The sequence below is a fragment of the Sturnira hondurensis genome, unplaced genomic scaffold (genome assembly GCF_014824575.4).
Source record: "Sturnira hondurensis isolate 20B ecotype Veracruz unplaced genomic scaffold, ASM1482457v3 Scaffold0003801, whole genome shotgun sequence".
NCBI lineage: Eukaryota > Metazoa > Chordata > Mammalia > Chiroptera > Phyllostomidae > Sturnira > Sturnira hondurensis.
The window spans coordinates 2,889,325-2,909,153 of NW_028076432.1; the positions used below are offsets into that span (position 1 = coordinate 2,889,325).

General features: G+C 39.2%; 1 protein-coding gene across 1 annotated transcript in view; it reads right to left on the reverse strand.

The window, feature by feature from the left end:
* NAV3 (neuron navigator 3) overlaps nt 1–19,829 on the reverse strand; it is a 364,273-nt gene that overhangs the window by 220,410 nt on the left and 124,034 nt on the right. Inside the window, exons 4-5 of the mRNA XM_037042823.1 lie at nt 8,241–8,313; nt 5,504–5,687 (exon numbers count right to left, since the gene is read on the reverse strand). Coding sequence (XP_036898718.1) covers nt 5,504–5,687; nt 8,241–8,313 — 257 coding nt within the window. The remainder of the gene's footprint in view (nt 1–5,503; nt 5,688–8,240; nt 8,314–19,829) is intronic.

A 19,829-nucleotide genomic window follows, 5' to 3' on the forward strand; every position in this document is an offset into this window, starting at 1 on the left:
TTTCTGAATTTGAAAGTTAAAGAAGTCATTTCCACCTTTTTTAGACTAAGAAATAGTACTTCCCTCATCTCATAGTAAATATCTATAAAAAGAACTGATTGAACTCATCACTTTACATGAAAATATTTCTCATACTTTCCAAGTTAGTTAAAGAATGGATATTTAATGTACTCTTTTCAAAACAGAAAAATAGAACAGGCAGGTTTTATCTTTTGTGTTATGTAAATGCAAATAGGCAAAGTATTATGTAATACAGGAAGACAGTTAATCTTTAATAATGTCACATCCTTCTAAAGACCACTGATATAGAGAAAATCTAGTTTTAGGTTCAATATATTCAAGTTGTTGGGAATTGTTTACTTGATTAATTAAGTCTTTATCATCCAAATACAACCAACTAGTTTCCCATGTGAAAAATTAAGAAATTTAAAATTAAGAGTCCCATCTTTATTTTAATACAAATACTACAATGGACAATTTAAGTCAAATGATAAGAGATACTGGTGATAAAGGAACAAGACTGCCTGTACATATCATCAATTTAATCCACGTAATTTAACAAGGCTATTTCAGGATTAATTCAGAAGTATATAGCTTTCAATAGTATATTCCTTTTGTAAGATTAAGTTTTATTGACAACGGCAATTTTTTATATTCATATTATTATTTAACAACATGAATGGATAATCTGGGTATCTTGAAGGCAATACTTTTATGTTCGATTAGTTGTAGCATTGATATTTTTTAGCATTATTTAAAAATTTTTTAAAGGCAGACTGTGTTCTATTAGCTGCAAATTAGATACATCATTTTTTCCTTTTTAAAAATATTTTATTTATTTTTATAGAAGGTAAGGGACGGAGAAAGAGAAGGAGAGAAATGTCAGTGTGTGGTTGCCTCTCACATGCCCCCTGCTAGGGACCTGGCCCCCAACCCAGGCATGTGCCCTCACTGGTAATCCAACCAGCAACCCTTTGGTTGGCAGACAGGCACTCAATTCACTGAGTCATACCAGCCAGAGCAATCATTTCTGAATACTAGCTCCACTATTGTATTTGGCTTGTCTGAGCAAAACAAGACTGAAAAGAAAGAAGCTACAAACATAAGTGGCTTTAAACCATCAGTGACATTCCAAAGCCCAAGCCCTTCACTAGATCACCTATTTACTTTTTCAGTACCAGACTGCTAACAGACTTTGTAATCTGCTTCCTTGTCCCACAGACTGAAATCCCATATTAATACAGGAACATTATTGCAGAGAGTTAGCCACTCCGAGAGCAGTGAGTTAATGAATGACTGCCAGAAGGCAGAAGGAACCCGATAGCTACAATAAATCCACAAAAGACCAAAAGAAAGATTTAATCGGTGATCACTAGGACAGAAGCAAAGGATCATTAGTTCCACGCATCTGGGTAACCTCTGATGGTTCTGCTATGTGTCATTTTGAAACTTAATTGTAGTTCAGTATGACCAACCAATAAATAAGAGAATATTTAATTATCTTAACTATATTAATTATATAAATATGTACAAGTTTAACTTAAAATGACTTACAATTGTAAGTATAAATCTATAAAGAGCTTCTACTTAAAATGTGAAGCCACTGTAATACAAATTCTTATATTTACTCATTTCAAAAATAATTACTAAGAACCTGTCCTGGCTGGTGTGGCTCAGTGGATTGAGTGCTGGCCTGTGAGGCAAAAGGTCGCTGGTTCCATTCCCGGTCAGGGTACATGCCTGAGCTGCAGGCCAGGTCCCCAGTAGGGGGCGCACAAGAGTCAACCACACACTGATGTTTCTCTCCCTCTCTCCCTCCATCCTCTATCAATATAAATAAATACATTAATAAATAAGAAAGAACTTACTATATGCAAGGCCCTGTACTAATTCTTTGGACTACAACAATAACTAAGATATAAAAATACTGCTGTCCCCACAGTACTTACATTCAAGAGAGTAGAAAGAGGTAATAATAAACTATGATTACAATAAGTAACAAAATGGTAGGTTAGAGGGTGATTAGAGCTGCAGAAAAAGGGAAAGTGCAATGAAGTACTACAATGGGGAGTGAAGATGGGTAGCCCGTAGAGTTAAAAGGTTAGTCAAGGTAAGCATCAGTTAAGAGGCAACACTTGAGCAGGTGACTTGAAGAAAGTGAAGGATTTAGCCAAGCAATCAGGGAAGAACATTCCAGGCAAATGAATCAGCTAGCACCCATCTCTTAAGATGGGAGCAAGACTGGGCTATTTGAAACCACTGCAAGCTTTGAGCAAGGAAGTGAAATGTGCCAGTTATGTTTGAAGTGTTTTATGAGTACTTACTGACCCACTGAACCCCTAAAACAACCTCATGTGACCAGGGTCATTTTTATACTCTTAAAAATGAAAATGCGGAACACAGAGGAGTTGGGTAAGTTGCCCAGGGTCACGCAATTGGGAAGTAGTTAAATTGGATCTAATTGCAGGCACTCTGATCCTAGGGGTGAGCTCTTAATAAGCAGAGCTCTAGTTGCTCTTTGCACATGACACACACATGCATGCATGCTCACGTGTTTGTGCACACGCCCACAAAAACACACACCCACAAGAGTGCAGAGGCAGCTGAGAGACCAGAAGGGGAGAGTTTGTTCCCTACATTATATTCCTCTTGACCCACATTTTACTTTCTTCTATATTAAATATTTAACTTGTTAATTTTTAGATCAAATGTCTGTTTAAATGAAAGATATTCAAATTGATTCAAAGCACATGCTGTTATTTTCAAAAGAGAGAAACCAAATCAGCAATTCTTAATGTATAAAATAAATATTGTGGGAATACATACAGTTATGCCTATTTATTTTAAGTAAACAAAGAAAAAATACCAAAACACTATTGAATTGAAACAATATACCATAATATTTTTATTAATCTACAGAGAAAAGTACAAGAACATTTTCTGGCTGAATATCCTGAATAATATAGCAAGTAATTCTTTATATTATTTACTTGGAAAGTGCTTTGAAATCAATAGAAAGACCTCATAAATTATGATTTATAACTCACATCCAAGGCAGATGAAGATAAATGTGTCACTGGGATTCTTTTTCTGTACAAATTACCTGTATTAGACATAATACTACTTTCCTATGTATATTATCACTAAGGGTTTCTGAAAAATGCTGAAATACATTGATTGTTATATGTAAGGCCACAAAAATTCTAATTCACAGATAATTTTACTATGAACAATCTATACAAGTTGAAATAAATATCAATGTCTGAAACATAATATTCTCTAAATCATATAATTCTTTTATTACGGTTAAGATGAGCTCCTCAGTATTGCATTTACTACAGCAAGTACTCTACATTTATTCATTAATAATCAACCCAAAAAGTAATTAAATCCAATTTACTAGAAGAAAGTTATCTAAGAGAGAGTCTACCTCAGTCAAAAAGGACACGGGTGAAAAGAATACTTTTCATACACTACAAATAAAAGAAATAAGATAGCTTCCCTCCAAATGGTATAAAATTACCACGACTGTTATACACATCTCTATATTTTAAAATGTAACACAGTTTCATAAGAGCAATGCATATCCAGCAAGAAAAGAAAAGAAATATCTCCCACATGGCTGTAACCACGGAGAAATCCTGGGCAAGGCACCACACATGGCAGATAGAGAAAGAGAATTCGGGAGGTCAAAGACAAACGATATTCCACATAACCTCCAGAGTCAACATACTTTGTACAAGACCACTTACTTCCTATATTTTTTCAGCTACTATTCTTGCTTCTTGTGAATTCAAACAGCTTAAATCAAACTCTAGAAAATATTATTTCCGGCAGTTTTCAAAACCTACATCTGTTCCTATCAACCATCTTCCCAAAATTAATTTTTAAAAAATGTTTCTTTTTCTCCTTCTATATTCTTAAGAAATTCAAAGAACTTACACAGTAGATAATTTTTTTCACTTTGCTGCACAATTTCACTTGACATTTCAAAAGCCAATATGAGCCTAAACTGAAGCAAACCTGAATTATTGAGTAATGAAAAATATCCCTTATCACTCCATGGACTTTGTAGTATCTCCATATTTTTCAGTGAAACTATAATTTTTCTTTTTAGTAATTAACTAAGTGAGAGCTGATTGACAGATGAAAGAGAAAGGGATATCTGAATTGTTGAATATTTGACAATAATTGGGGCGTGGTTTCTGAATGTATTTTGGAGTTTCATTTTAACTGTTTGAGTCAATGCTAAATACCAGAAACAAAGTCAAGATAAACTGATTATTATTAAGCTTCAAGCTTTGCTTCTCAGATGAAAAAAGTTAAATACTTATGTATGTTTTTTATGTGTATATACCTTTAAAGACAATGAAGAGTATTTTCATATTATACCTTCTCCTGCCTGATGAAAAATAATCATAGCTATTTACATAATGAAGCTAACTACCTGATACCTTGGTCATTGATCAGAAACCAATGTGTCAACATGGCTAGGTTTATTCAGTCCCACTTGCTCAATCAAACACTCATTTAACTGTTACAGTGAAAATATTTGGTGGATGTGGTTAAAGTCCACAGCAGTTGACTTTAAGCAAGGAAGATTATCCTAGATAATCTGAGTGGGTCTGATTCATCTTTTGAAAGGTCTCAAAAAGCAGGACTAAGGATTCCTTGAGATTAAATTCCACAGGCATAGCAGGTTCAGTTCACACTGAGTTTCAGCCTGTTCTTCCCGATGTGCTGGTGTTAGGGTTTCAGACTCGCCTAGCCCATCCCCATGACCAAGCAAAATAATTCTTTACAATAAATCTCTTAATATATATCTCTTACTGGTTCTGCTTTTGTGGTTCAACTCTGACTAATACAGTTCCAAACTGGAGGAAAAAAGAAAGATCAGTAATGCAAGAGGGAAGGAAGTTGGTGTGCTTTGTTAGCGCCCCGCCCCAGGCTGTGTCTACATGCACCAACAGACTCCAGTCAGACAAACAACACACGTGTGTGTATACCTACACACAAACCATAATGCACACACACACACACACCTCATCTCACACCAGAAACACTATGTTTCCAACCACTCAAACTCCTGTGTGTTGTAGACCTGAAATTTTTGACATTTAGTGATTCAGTTACTCAGAAGCATCAATAAAAGATACCTACACAACTGAAGACTGGGATTCAACAATGTAATAGCACACTCTAAATAATACAGTGATGCACAGAAGTAAGTATGTGTGTCATATTACTTAACAAGAAAGACATTTTACACACTTTGATACAAACGATAATCATCTTCATGAAACAGACACAAATGCTTCAGCTAATAAATGATATGTTTGCTCTTTCAACCAAAAGAGGTTTTAACTTCGATAACGTAAATCAAATAATCCCATTACATGGACAGAACTACAGAAATATACTCTTCAAAATCACAAATGACAATCTGTTAAAAACAAGTTTCTACAAATTGCTTTTAAACACATCTCCTGCTCCTCTTCCTTACCTGGACTGCATATCTTGCTGGGTTCTGGTCTGACTGGCTTCTGCCGGAGGAGAGGTGTGAGTGACCCGCTGCTGAAGTTCCACCAAGGACTGGTAATACTGTTGTTGATGGTGCTGTTGCTGCTTGTAGCGAGACAAACTGAAAAACAGCCCTAGAATGGCTTTTAAGTTTCCATTTCTTATTTCTGTATTAAAGGGGAAACATAAAAATAGTATCCTGTGAAATGAATGTGGTTTTCATTTTTATTTTTTTACAAATGAAATTCTAGATGCCATTCTCTTAGATGGTATATCTATGAATGTAGAAATGTAATTTGATTCTCTCGGTCATAAACGCAAGCACACCTGAATCTCTGAAACATGCTAATGTTTCCAACTACTTGAAATTTCAGGGAGAAAGTGAAGGGATGGAGAGTACAGAGAACAAAGTTTACTTGAGTGATGCTCTTTGCTGACCCTGAACTACAATTTTCTAGAGTTAGTTCTTCCTGGAAATGGACGGCCTCTCTGTCTTGTGCTAATCATTTGACTTGGTACTCTGCTCCCCTCACAAATACACACAGCTGTCACCCACGAAGCGATGGCTGTGGACCAAAGAAAGCAAGCCGCTTAAATGTCATTGTCCTGCATTATAAATACTGATGGGTTGGGTGTAACTCATAATAGCCATTGAATTTATAGCAGTCAACATTCTTTCTAAACTTCCACCACACAACTTATTAAAATACATACATATATATAGATAGATAAATAGATAGATAGATAGATATACACACATACTATATATACTCCAAAGAGCTGAGTACATCATAGGTACAATTTCAGGTGGTCCAATTCTTTTATTTTTAATTCAGGGTATATATCAGTAAATAATAAAGATCAGTTTACTCATGACTTTAGATAAAATGGAAATCCTAATTCTAACACATGGATCCGTGTAAATTTTTCTAATATGGAACAACAAATTTAAATGCACAGTGTAAGCCACAAACGGAGACTTTCTTCAAGATTTTTCTCTTGAAGTTACAATTGAAAAAATAGGAAGAGATATAGAGTAAAGCTTGAAATGAGGCTATGCAACCAGTAATCGTGTTTTAAATAAAACCTGCTACTGGCAATAAAACACACCCTACTGTGTGTTTTAGGCTTTATGTCTTTTTGGAGTTTAGGGACATTAATCAGCTATTTAGAATCCTTGCTCTCCGCCGGTTTATAAAGTCACGCAAACTATGCAGCAGAATTATTCACATGAAATGAGGCTGTAAGTTTTTCTTCTATTTTTTCACCCAAACTTCCCTCACAGTTGGTGTCATATAGAAGAGTGGGCTTGATCAGTATGAGGTTTCAGTGAGAAAGTATTTTCTTACATAAACCTGAATGATCTTGGAGTTTTAAAGTGTTTCTTGTTTTATTATGATTCAGGGTTAATTAATTTAGAAAGTCATTTAGAGCATTCATATATTTTATAAAATAAATAAAAATCCATAGGTTTATGTTAATAAAGAATGCCATGTGAGGGGGAAGATATATGTAAAATAGTAACAGTTTTAGCTTGCTTTTAAGCACTTAGAAAGTAAAATATTATCCTGGGTAATTTTATCAAGTTTTATTCCAAGAAAAAAAATAATCAGTAAGGTCTGAGCCTAAGCTTTTTGGCTCTTAAATATGTAATTTAATATTAGACATTATAAAATGTAAATATAATGAAAAGCGGGAGTGGTGGGAGAAATGGAGACAACTGCAGTTGAACAACAATAAAAATTAATTTAAAATAATGAAATGTAACAGAAAAGAAAATATAAATATAGAAGAAAAACAGAGAAAAGTCAGTCAGTAATTCTACCAAATATTCATTCTGTTTGAAAAGCCACACAATTCCTCTTTGTCCAATAATAGCAAACATTTAAAAACTTAGAATTATCTAGTATTTCTAGTGTCTGTGAGACAAAAAGCCTTTTCAGAGACAACTGATTGTAGTAGAAACTTTAAGCTATCTAAATGCTCACAGTGTTTAACAGTAGCTAGCAGAATTTTTTAATATAAGAATTAATATTCTAATTAAAAATGGTTGCCATTGATCCAGTCTCAAAGGACTTGCTATTTTATAACTTTAGCAATTGGTTTTTGTTAATAGCACTTGATAGTGTTTCCTCAATAATATATATACGTGGTAGACAAAGATTCAGGAAAAAAATGACAGAATTAGTTGTCCTTTTCTACTCTTCTATATTCAATTTTAGTGATGATCTTTTAAATCTTAATGACTTAAAACCTTTATACACAACAGTTATTAAATAATGTTAGTGCTAATTATTAAAGAGCTCATGCTGACTTACTTAAAATTATGGAATATTTAAAGTAGAATTGCCAATTTGATCATATTGATAAAATATTTGAGCATTGTACTATCATTACCTGTATTTAAGTCTATTTATTATCCAACATTATCTATTTACCAAAATTATTCTAATTAGGACTCTAAAAGTACTGTACACTGGTGATACCATAAAAATGTTCTGTCAATTTGCCCCCTCCCATATACTCAGTAATATAAAAAGCAGTTAACTAAAGCATACATTAATAACCGTTGCATTTACATTTCTATTAGTTTAGAAACTTTACTCATGTCTTTTATTGTACTGAGGAGCTATGCACTTTCAACTTACATTTCTCGCATTATAAAAAAAACATCTTTCACAAACTCGGGCATCATCTGTGACAACTGTGCTTTTTCTTACCTTCTGCAGATAGACCTTGAACGTTGACTCCTCTGGCTGCTAGAAAACTAAGGCAGACATCAACATTCTCAATCTGTAACACAGAGAGCAGGAAAAAAGTAATTTAGAGCATCATATTTAAATAAACAAGCTAGAATAAAACCAGAGAGAAAGATAAGGGAAGAATGAATGCTTTACATTCATTTCATACTAGAGATCTTTACCAGAGTTTAACTAGAATTATTTTGGCTAATTGCAGAATGAATACAAAGTGTGCATTGTCCTGTTTGGTACTTACAAACAATTCATAAAGGCCTGGTCAAGAATGGCATTCTTACAGATTAGCAACCCACCTACTCATAAAACCCGAGTGTTGTGATCCACAAATAAGATCTCTTCACAAATGAGTCTCAACTAAATCACCCATACAGGAGGACATGGTTGCTTGTGTGTCTTGGAATGTTAGGATGTGGGTATTTGAGTTTCAACCAGTAATATCTGCTAAGTATGCCTAAAGATAAATAAGATGGACAAGGAGTTGATACAACATGAGTGGGATGAAGCATACTTTCATGCTAAATCATAGCAAGTATTTATTTTTAAAACTGTATTTGTACTGTTTTAAGATTTTATTTATTTATTTCTAGACAGAGGGGAAGGGAGGGAGAAAGAGAAGGAGAGAAATATTAATGTGTGATTACCTCCTGAATGCCCCCCTGCACTGGGGACCTGGCCCGCAAGCCAGGCATGTGCCCCGACTGGGGATCAAACCTGGGACCCTCTGGTTTGCAGGCCAGTGCTCAGTCCACTGAGCCACACCAGCAAGGGCAAAACTGTATTTGTATTTCTATAGCTGATTGAATAATTCTCTGATTAAATACATGTTTTGGCTTTGTAATTTAAATACTTATGCCATGGCTATTAAATAGTTTCAATGTGATAACCAGCTTGTTAACAACTTAGCGTGACAAAAAAAAACCCAACCATTTATATTGATTCACAGGCTGTTCTCAACAGTGGCCATGGTGTTATACTGCAGTTAGAATGTCTAAGCCTTTTTGAAAAGAATGTAGGAAACTAGACAGTTCCAGTTCTTCATGATCAACTCCCTGTTTTTTTTTTTTGCATTCCATAAATACTGAAATTCTAAAGTAATTAGGAGATTTAAAGTTAATACTTGGCAAAGTATTATTTTCTGTCTCATTAAGTTCTCATCAAAACCTACGTATGAGGTTCTAGAGAAGATGGCAGCAGAGTAGGACAAAGGATTTCGCTACCCCCACATGCCAGGAGAAAAACCGGCTGATCTGTGGAGGAGTGCAGCAGATAGCCAACAGGGACCCAGCATATAGGAAGGCAGGACTCCAGAAAGTGTAGTGGACACTGAATGACCAGAAGTTGAGGAGAGGAGATGACCGCAGATCAACAAGGTACACGGGAACAGTGCAGAGGCTGCAGGCCCTCCGCTGGGCCGCCACAGGGCCCTGGCTGGGCCACCCAGGTCTCTGAGAGCCTAGGGTGGGCAACAACAACAACCCTGGGAGAGAACTAGTCACTGGCACCCTCCCTATCCAGCAGGGCACAGATTGGAAAACACCAGGACAGGTCAGTTCGCCTGTAGTGGCAGAGAGAGCAGTGGGCATTGGGAAGCAAACCAAGGAGCTCTGATAATCCCTGGAGTCAGGCTGTGGTTGCCGGCTTGGGGAACTGAGAGTCGCCTGTGCGTTCCCTGTGGTGCAGGGTCAGAGCCAGGTCTGCCACAGTCCCTGGGAGTCTCGGGCTACTAGCAAGGCCCCTGGAAGACAGCCAGTCACCAGCTCCCTCCCTACCCAGCCGGTGCAGACTGGGAAGCACCGGGAGTCAGGCTGTGGTTGCCAGCTTGGGAGAATTGTGAGTTGCCCTGTGTGTTCAGCCAAAGCACTGGGAAAGGTTCGCACCCAAGCCTGCGAGACCAGGAAAGCCTGTCTGGGAGCGCACACCCTCACGCCAGGCCAGGGCTGGGAAGCCTGGGGAAAAATCTGCTCTCAGTGGGGCACAGGAGAGTGGTGCCAGTCTGGATCTTGGGAGGGCACTGGCGAGACCAGTTGAGTTCACTGAGATGTGAGAAAGGCCACACTAATAGCCCCTCAGGCTGCTGCAGCTAGTGAGACCAGAAGAAAAGGTTTGACTAGCTGGAAACCAACTTCAAGAGGAGTAGGTGGAAGCGGAGAACACCAAGATACCTGTAGGAGACTGCACCACTGAATTTCACAGGTATCCTACCACAGAAGTTCACGCCATAATCCCAGGGAACCAGAACAGATCAATTTAAGAAGCTGAGGCCAACAAGAAGAGCATCACAAACAATGGGAAGACAAAGAAACAATCCCCAAATGAAAGAAAAGGAGGAAGTCTCAGAAAGAATGTTAGATGAAATAGAGACAAGTCAACTATCAGATATTGAATTCAAAGCACTGGTTAACAGGAAATTCAAAGAGCTTACAACGAGCTACCAGAAACTACAGGGGAGCTACAATGAACTCTCCGCAAACTATACCAGCATGAAAAAGGAGATAGAAACCATCAGCAAAGGCCACGAGGAAATGAAGAATACAATTTCTGAACTGAAGAACACAGAAGAAGGTATGAAGAGTAGGATCGATGAGGTGGAAGACTGCATAAGTGAGCTCGAGGACAGGGCATAAAGAATCTCCCACATGGACCAAATAACATAAAAGAGAATCAGAAAAAATGAGGAGAGTTTAAGAGAAATGCAAGACAATATGAAACCTAATAATATCTGAATAATATAAGGAGAATAAGAAGAAGAGGAGGAGGACGAGGAAGAAGAAGGAGGAGGGAGGAGGAGGAGGAGGAAGAAGGAGAAGAAGAAGAAGAAGAAGAAGAAGAAGAAGAAGAAGAAGAAGAAGAAGAGGAGGAGGAGGAGGAGGAGGAGGAGGAGGAGGAGGAGGAGGAGGAGGAGGAAGAAGAAGAAGAAGAAGAGGAAGAAGAAGAAAGAACAAGGGATAGAAAACCTACTTGAAAGAGGTAAAGTATTACAGTATTTACTTGCCTAGGTTACCTATATTTCACTTTAAGAAATTTTCTTCTAAAGTGCTTAGTTTCAACTTCCTTTTTTCTTTCCCAGCTTGCCACATATTGTCTTATGTATTTATGATTTGGGTTTAGGAAAGAAAACTTGTACTTTGTACCCTATTTCCCCCCAACTCTGATACTCTGGCCTTAAGATTATGGAGACCAATGGATTCTTGGTTTTAAAATTAAAAATTGTAGTTCTTCTGCCTTTCAGAGTGGTGCTATATAGCCACACAACTAACAGCTAGGAGTGTTGGAGAGGCAAAGTCTGCATTAGCAGGGAAATTAGGTGATCTGGGGCCCCTTTCCAACTCTGAAGCTTATGATTATATCAAAGAACTTATTGAGTATTAATAACACTAGTAATCTTTCTTTTTAAAGTATTAAGAATATCTTTATTAAACAAAGTAAAACTGCAAAAACAATTATGTGCCTTTTTCCTAAAAGACACTGCTTCAAAGTACTGTCATGCTGACTCAAGAATGGTCTATTTCACTCTGGAAAGTCACGGAGAACAACTTCAGCACAGCGGTCAGGTGACAGCAGCAGAAGAGTGGATGTGGGCAAACCATTCATACCAGCATTCGAGGAAGATGCCCAGAGCCACCAGCTGCAGGTCTGGGCGGATGAAAAAAGACAGAGCTGTGAAACTGGGACTTATGTCTAATTTTCAGGGTGTGGATCCCTGGGTACATTGAAGACTTCTTGAGGGATCATTTTTAGCTACTTCAGATATCCTGGTGAATCTAGGTGCTTCATATCACAAGTAGACTGTTTCCATTGAAAAGGGTGACATTCTGTTCCTAAAAACAAAAACAGTTCTGAAAAAAATATTTTATGCATTGATCTCAGAATACATTGGAAATACTTTGGACCAAATCCAACGGGTCATTCTGTTCTGTAGGTGCTGGTAAATGGGAAAGGTATGATGGTTGATGCTTTTCAGTTCGAGTTCATGTTTATATTCAGAAGCACTGGGGTTCATATCATCACCCAGGGAAGTCGAAGCAGGCATAGCTGGTATGAGGCCAGCTGGCACATTTATAGATTGTTTGGCATTCTGTAGCTTGAGCAACTTACGCTTCATTGCTGTGTGTCTGTCTCTCAGAATCTTCATTTCAAGGTTTTTCTGTTCGAGTTCATGTTTATGTTCAGAAGTATTGGGGTCAATGTTTTCACCCAGTGATGCTGGTGACGTGGCTGGTAGGAGGCCAGCTGCCACACTTAAACATTGAATGGCTTTCTGTAGCTTGAGCAACTTGTGCTTTATTGCTACATTTCTTCCCTTCAGAATCTTCATTTCACATTCACTTTTACATTCAGGAGCATTGTGGTCAATATTATCACCCAGGGAAGTGGAAGCAGGCAGAGCTGGTATGAGGCCAACTTCCCCATTTAGACATTGAGTGGCTTTCTGTAGCCTGAGCAACGTATGCTTCATTGCTACATTTTTCCCTCTCAGAATCTTCTCTTCCAGGTTTTTCTGTTCAAGTTCATGTTCATATTCAGAAACACTGAGGTCGATGCTTGCACCCAGTGATGCTGATGACATTGCTGGTAGGAGACCTGCTGCCTCATTCAGACATTCAGTGGCTTTCTGTAGCTTGAGCAACTTCTCCTTCATTGCTACATTTCTTCCTCTCAGAATCTTCATTTCCAGATTTTGCTGTTCCAGTTGGTTTTTATAGTCAGAGGCATTGTGGTCAATATTATCACCTAGGGATGTTAGATCAGGTATAGCAAGTACAAGACCAGCTGCTGCATTTAGACACTGAGTGGCCTTTCGTAGCTTGAGCAACTTATGCTTCATTGCAACATTTCTTCCTCTCAGAATCTTCAGTTCGAGGTTTTTCTGTTCAAGTTCATGTTCATATTCACAAGCACTGGGGTGGATGTTTTTACCCAGAGATGCTGATGACATTGCTGGTAGGAGACCTGCTGCTGCATTCAGATATTCAGTGGCTTTCTGTAGCTTGAGCAACTTGTGCTTCATTGCTACATTTTTTCTCCTCTGAATCTTCATCTCAAGGTTCTGCTGTTTGACTTCATGTTCATATTCACAAGCATTGGGGTCGATGTTTTTACCCAGTGATGCTGATGACATTGCTGGTAGGAGACCTGAGGCTGCATTCAGATATTCAGTGGCTTTCTGTAGCTTGAGCAACTTGTGCTTCATTGCTACATTTCTTCCTCTCTGAATCTTCATTTCCAGATTTTGCTGTTCCAGTTGATTTTTATAGTCAGAGGCATTGTGGTCAATATTATTAACCAGGGAAGTCAAAACAGGTATAGCAGGTACAAGACCAGCTGCTGCACTTAGACACTGAGAGGCCTTCTGTAGCTTAAGCAACTTATGTTTCATTGCTACGTATCTTCCTCTCAGAATCTTCACTTCCAGGTTTTTATGTTCAGGTTCATGTTCATATTCCGAAGCACTGGGGTCAATGTTTTCACCTAGTAATGCTGATGTCATTGCTGGTAGGAGACCTGAGGCTGCATTCAGATATTCAGTGGCTTTCTGTAGCTCGAGCAACTTCTCCTTCATTGCTATATTTCTTCCTCTCTGAACCTTCATTTCCAGATTTTGCTGTTCCGTTGATTTTTATAGTCAGAGGCATTGTGGTCAATATTATTAACCAGAGAAGTCGAAACAGGTATAGCAGGTACAAGACCAGCTGCTGCATTTAGACACTGAGTGGCCTTCCGCAGCTTGAGCAACTTATGCTTCATTGCAACATTTCTTCCTCTCAGAATCTTCAGTTTGAGGTTTTTCTGTTCAAGTTCATGTGTATATTCAGAAGCATTGGGATCAATGCTTTTATCTAGTGATGCTAATGTCATTGCTGGGCGAAGGCCAACTGCCACATTTAGACATTGAGTGGCTTTCTGTAGCTTGAGTAACTTGTACTTCATTGCTACATTTCTTCCTCTCATTATCTTCACTTCCAAGTTTTTCTGTTGGAGTTCATGTTCATAATCTGAAGCACTGGGGTCAGTGTTTTCACCTAGCGATGCTGATGACATTGCTGGTAGGAGACCTGCTGCCGCATTCAGATATTCACTGGCTTTCTGTATCTTGAGCAACTTCTCCTTCATTGCTACATTTCTTCCTTTCAGAATCTTTGCTTCCAGGTTTTTCTGCTCAAGTTCACGTTCACATTCAGAAACATTTGGGTGGATGTTTTCACCCAGCGATGCTGATGACGTTGCTGGTAGGAGACCTGCTGCCTCATTCAGAAATTCAGTGGCTTTCCGCAGCTTGAGCAACTTCTTCTTCATTGCTATATTTCTTCCTCTCAGAATCTTCATTTCCAGATTTTGTTGTTCCAGTTGATTTTTATATTTAGAGACATTGTGTTCAATATTATTACCCAGGGAAGTCGAAACAGGTATAGCAGGTACGAGATCAGCTGTAGCTTTTAGACACTGAGTGGCCTTTCGTAGCTTCAGCAACTTATGCTTTATTGCAACATTTCTTCCTCTCTGAATCTTCAGATTGAGGTTTCTCTGTTCAAGTTCATGTGTATATTCAGAAGCATTGGGGTCAATGTTTTTATCTAGTGATGCTAATGTCATTGCTGGGCGAAGGCCAACTGCCACATTTAGACATTGAGTGGCTTTCTGTAGCTTGAGTAACTTGTACTTCATTGCTACATTTCTTCCTCGGAGAATCTTCATTTCGAAGTTTTGCTGTTCCACTTTATGTTCATATTCCAAAGCACTGGGGTCAGTAATATCACCCAGGGCAATTGAAGCAGGGGTAGCTGGTACAAGCTTACCTGTTGGGCTTGTAGATTCAGTGGCCTTCTGTAGCTTGAGAAACTTCTGGTACATTGCTGCGTATCTGTCTGTCAGAATTGTCATTTCAAGGTTTTTCTGTTCAAGTTCATGTTTATATTCAGAAGCCTTAAGGTCAATATTTTCACCAGCTGTTGTTGAAGACGCTGCTGGTATGAAGCCTGCTGCTGCAGTTACTGATTGAGTATCTTCCTGCAGGTTCTGTAATTTTTGCGATTCAAGTATCTCTTTTCCTAATGATAGTTTGATGTGTAAGTCCCCTTTTATTAGTTGATCATTGTAAGCTGCAGTTTTCTGCTTATTTTCAAGATCTATATCACTATAAAATGTCATAAATCTTTCAACCTTTGGTCTCATAGATTGTTTAGTAGTCTCCACCTCCTTCCTTCTTAATTCGTTTGACTCCTCTGGTTTGTATTCCGCCATCCACACATCTTTAGTGTACCTAGAGATGTGTCTAGTTAAGGACACCACACTGTGGCTCATTGTCCCCAGGTCACGGCCTAAGCTAGAGCTAAGGCCACCAAACCAGGAGGCCATCACTGAGGGTTTTAGGACTGACCTGGTCTGCTCTGCCAAAAGCGTCCACTGCCATTGAACAGCTCTGCCAACTCTCTCAGAACCGCCTCTCTGGCAGACTAAGAATTAAATCACAGTGACCTGTTGCTAGGCAACTGCGGATTGCTGGGCATTCCATGTGGGGGCAGTTGGGAAGAGGAGACTTGCCTTGGGCCTGATAACAGGCCCTCCTCCAGTGGTATTTCCTCCAAGGGCCTCTTCTGTTTCCTGAGGAGGAAATACACATTGCCTGATATTGATGTCACACAGCTCGTGTTGTCTTGCAGCTTGTGATTTCCATGCCACCACTTTTTTCACATTTGAGGTACATTTGACACAGTGACACTCATCCATCTTAAGGGCACAGTTGGGCTCATTAGGCAAATGTCTATGCCTGGGCATCAGTACCTACACTGGTAATCTTTCAGTTGCCATTCATAATGCCCACTACTCCAGAGCTCTCATTCGAGCTGTCTCAGAGTCACCCCACATGATGGCCTTGTGGGCCTAGCTTTAGTCACTGATGTAGGAATTGACAAAGTAAGAAGAATATTTGCTGTGTTTGTATGTTACACCAGATTGGAAGATGTTGTGGTTAGAACTGGGAAAAATTAAAGTGAATATCTTAAAAAATAAACAGAACACACAGTGATAGGTAAGTTAGAGGTACATTTAGATTTTTAACTAAAAAAATCTATGGTCAAAATAGTGTTATTTCTGAGAAGAGGACTCAAGAAAATACTTCATACAATGGTGAAGGACTTAAGTATTATAAATCACAGTGGAAAATTGTCTACCCGTCTATAGTTATCATAAGGGTTAATATAACATCGCAAATGTTTTCATTTAGATAGCTGCTATGCAGCATCAAGACTTTCTTTCCTCATTGGAAGTTTACTGATGTTGTTTAACATCAGTTGTTTACCCCACTTCCTAGAGTCATACTTTCTAGATTTAAAGCAGCGTCTTGTACAAATTACTCTAATGTGGGCAGGTTATGCTACTGTTTCCTGGTCTATAAAAAGAGTAAAACATAGAGCCTGGTTTATGCAGTGTTCTGCAGATGAAGTTATAATAGAAAGTGCTTAGTTCAGGGATTGATGTATAGTAAGTTTTCAAGTGCTATTACTATTCATTTTTAAATTCAAATTCTGTATTATGGGTATCTGAACATTTATTATCCTTAAACTAGGAAGTTTTAAAAGTTAGAAATTCTGAACTATCACTTAAGTAGCTTTTGAGCTCTTTATCTTTTTGATGGCAGAGTGTTTAGTCATATCAGTGACTGGCTGTAAGTATCATTAGGGAAAGCTGAATAACTGTAAATGGAAATTTTGTTTAACAGTATTACCTTGGGACTGAGGAAGATGGTGGCGGAGTAGGACAAAGGATTTCGCTTCCCTCCACTCGCCGGAGAAAAACCAGGCTGATATGCAGAGGAGCACAGTAGATACTCAACACGGACTCAGCATATAGGTAGGCAGGACTCCAGAAAGTGTAGCAGACACTGAATGACCAGAGGTTGAGGAGAGGAGATGACCGCAGATCAACAACGTAGGAGGGAACAGCGCAGAGGCTGAAGGCCCTCTGCAGGGCCGCCCCAGGGCCCTGGCCGGGCCACCCAGGTCTCTGAGAGCCCAGGGCGGGCAACAACAACAACCCTGGGAGAGAACTAGTCACTGGCACCCTCCCTATCCAGCAGGGCACAGATTGGAAAACACCAGGACAGGTCAGTTTGCCTGTAGTGGCAGAGAGAGCAGTGGGCATTGGGAAGCAAACCAAGGTGCTCTGATAATCCCTGGAGTCAGGCTGTGGTTGCCAGCTTGGGGAACTGAGAGTCGCCTGTGCGTTCCCTGTGGTGCAGGGTCAGAGCCAGGTCTGCCACAGTCCCTGGGAGTCTCGGGCTACTAGCAAGGCCCCTGGAAGACAGCCAGTCACCAGCTCCCTCCCTACCCAGCCGGTGCAGACTGAGAAGCACCGGGAGTCAGGCTGTGGTTGCCAGCTTGGGAGAATTGTGAGTTGCCCTGTGTGTTCAGCCAAAGCACTGGGAAAGGTTCGCACCCAAGCCTGCGAGACCAGGAAAGCCTGTCTGGGAGTGCACACCCTCACGCCAGGCCAGGGCTGGGAAGCCTGGGGAAAAATCTGCTCTCAGTGGGGCACAGGAGAGTGGTGCCAGTCTGGATCTTGGCGGGGCACTGGTGAGACCAGTTGAGTTCACGTAGATGTGAGAAAGGTCACACTAATAGTCCCCCAGGCTGCTGCAGCTAGTGAGACCAGAAGAAAAGGTTTGACTAGCTGGAAACCAACTTCAAGAGGAGTAAGTGGAAGTGGAGAACACCAAGATACCTGCAGAAGACTGCACCACTGAATTTCACAGGTATCCTACCACAGAAGTTTACACCATAAACCCAGGGAACCAGAACAGATCAATCTAAGAAGCTGAGGCCAACAAGAAGAGCATCACAAACAATGGGAAGACAAAGAAACATTTCCCAAATGAAAGAAAAGGAGGAAGTCTCAGAAAGAATGTTAGATGAAATAGAGGCAAGTCAACTATCAGATACTGAATTCAAAGCACTGGTTATCAGGAAATTCAAAGAGCTTACAATGAGCTACCAGAAACTACAGGAGAGCTACAATGAACTCTCCGCAAACTATACCAGCATGAAAAAGGAAATAGAAACCATCAGCAAAGGCCAAGAGGAAATGAAGAATACAATTTCTGAACTGAAGAAGACAGAAGAAGGTATGAAGAGTAGGATCGATGAGGTGGAAGACCGCATAAGCAAGCTCGAGGACAGGGTAGAAAGAACATCCCACATGGACCAAATAATGGAAAAGAGAATCAGAAAAAATGAGGAGAGTTTAAGAGAAATGCAAGACAATATGAAACATAATAATATCCGAATAATAGGAATACCAAAAGGAGAAGAAGAAGAACAAGGGAGAGAAAACCTACCTGAAAGAGTAATAACGGAAAATTTTCCTAAGTTGAGGAGAGATAAAGTCACATGAATCCAGGAATCACAGAGAGTCCCAATCAGGTGCAACCCAAAGAGGCCTACTGCAAGACACATCATCATTAAAATGGCAAAACTCCAAGACGAAGAGAGAATCCTAAAGGCAGCAAGGGAGAAAAAGGAAGTAACATACAAGAGGGTCCCAATAAGGTTGGCTACTGACTTCTCAATGGAAACATTCCATGCAACAAGAGAATGGCAAGAAATATTCCAAGTAATGAGGAACAGGGGCCTACAACCAAGGCCACTTGGCTCGCAATGAAGATAGGAGGCCAAATAAAAAGCTTCCAAGACAAAAGAAGTCTAAAAGAATATGCCTCCACCAAACCAGCTCTACAAGAATTACTAAAAGGGCTGCTTTAAGGAAAGGAAGGAAAAGAGAGAGACAGAGAGGAACACAGGTACATAAATGGCAATGAATAAGTACCTCTCAATAATAACCTTAAGCGTAAATGGATTAAATGCGCCAATTAAAAGACATAGAATAGCTGAATGGATAACAAAGCATGACCCGCACATATGCTGCCTACAAGAGACCCACCTCAGGTCAGAAGACCATCACAGACTAAAAGTGAAAGGATGGAAACAAATTTTCCAAGCAAATGGAAAAGAGAAAAAAGCCAGGGTAGCGATTCTCATATCAGACAAAATAGACTTCAAAAAAAGGGCCATAAAGAGAGACGAAGAAGGTCACTTCATACTATTCAAGGGAAGAATCCACCAAGAGGACATTAACATTGTAAATATATATGCAGCCAACATAGGAGCACCCAAATATATAAAGAAAATCCTAGAGGACCTCAAGAAAGATATTGACAGCAACACAATTATAGTAGGAGATTTTAACACCCCACTGTTATAAATGGACAAATCTTCCAAACAAAATATCAACAAAGATATTGTAGCATTAAATGACACCCTAGATGAAATGGACCTAATTGATATATAGAGAGCCCTTCATCCCAGAAAAGCTAAATACACATTCTTTTCAAATGCACATGGAACATTTTCAAAGATAGATCACATGATAGGGCACAAAAAGAGTCTCAACAAATTCAGGAAAATAGAAATCATACCAAGTATTTTCTCTGATCACAAGGGACTGAAATTGAAAACCAACCCCATGGTATAAAAACCAAAACACCCAAAATAACAGAGA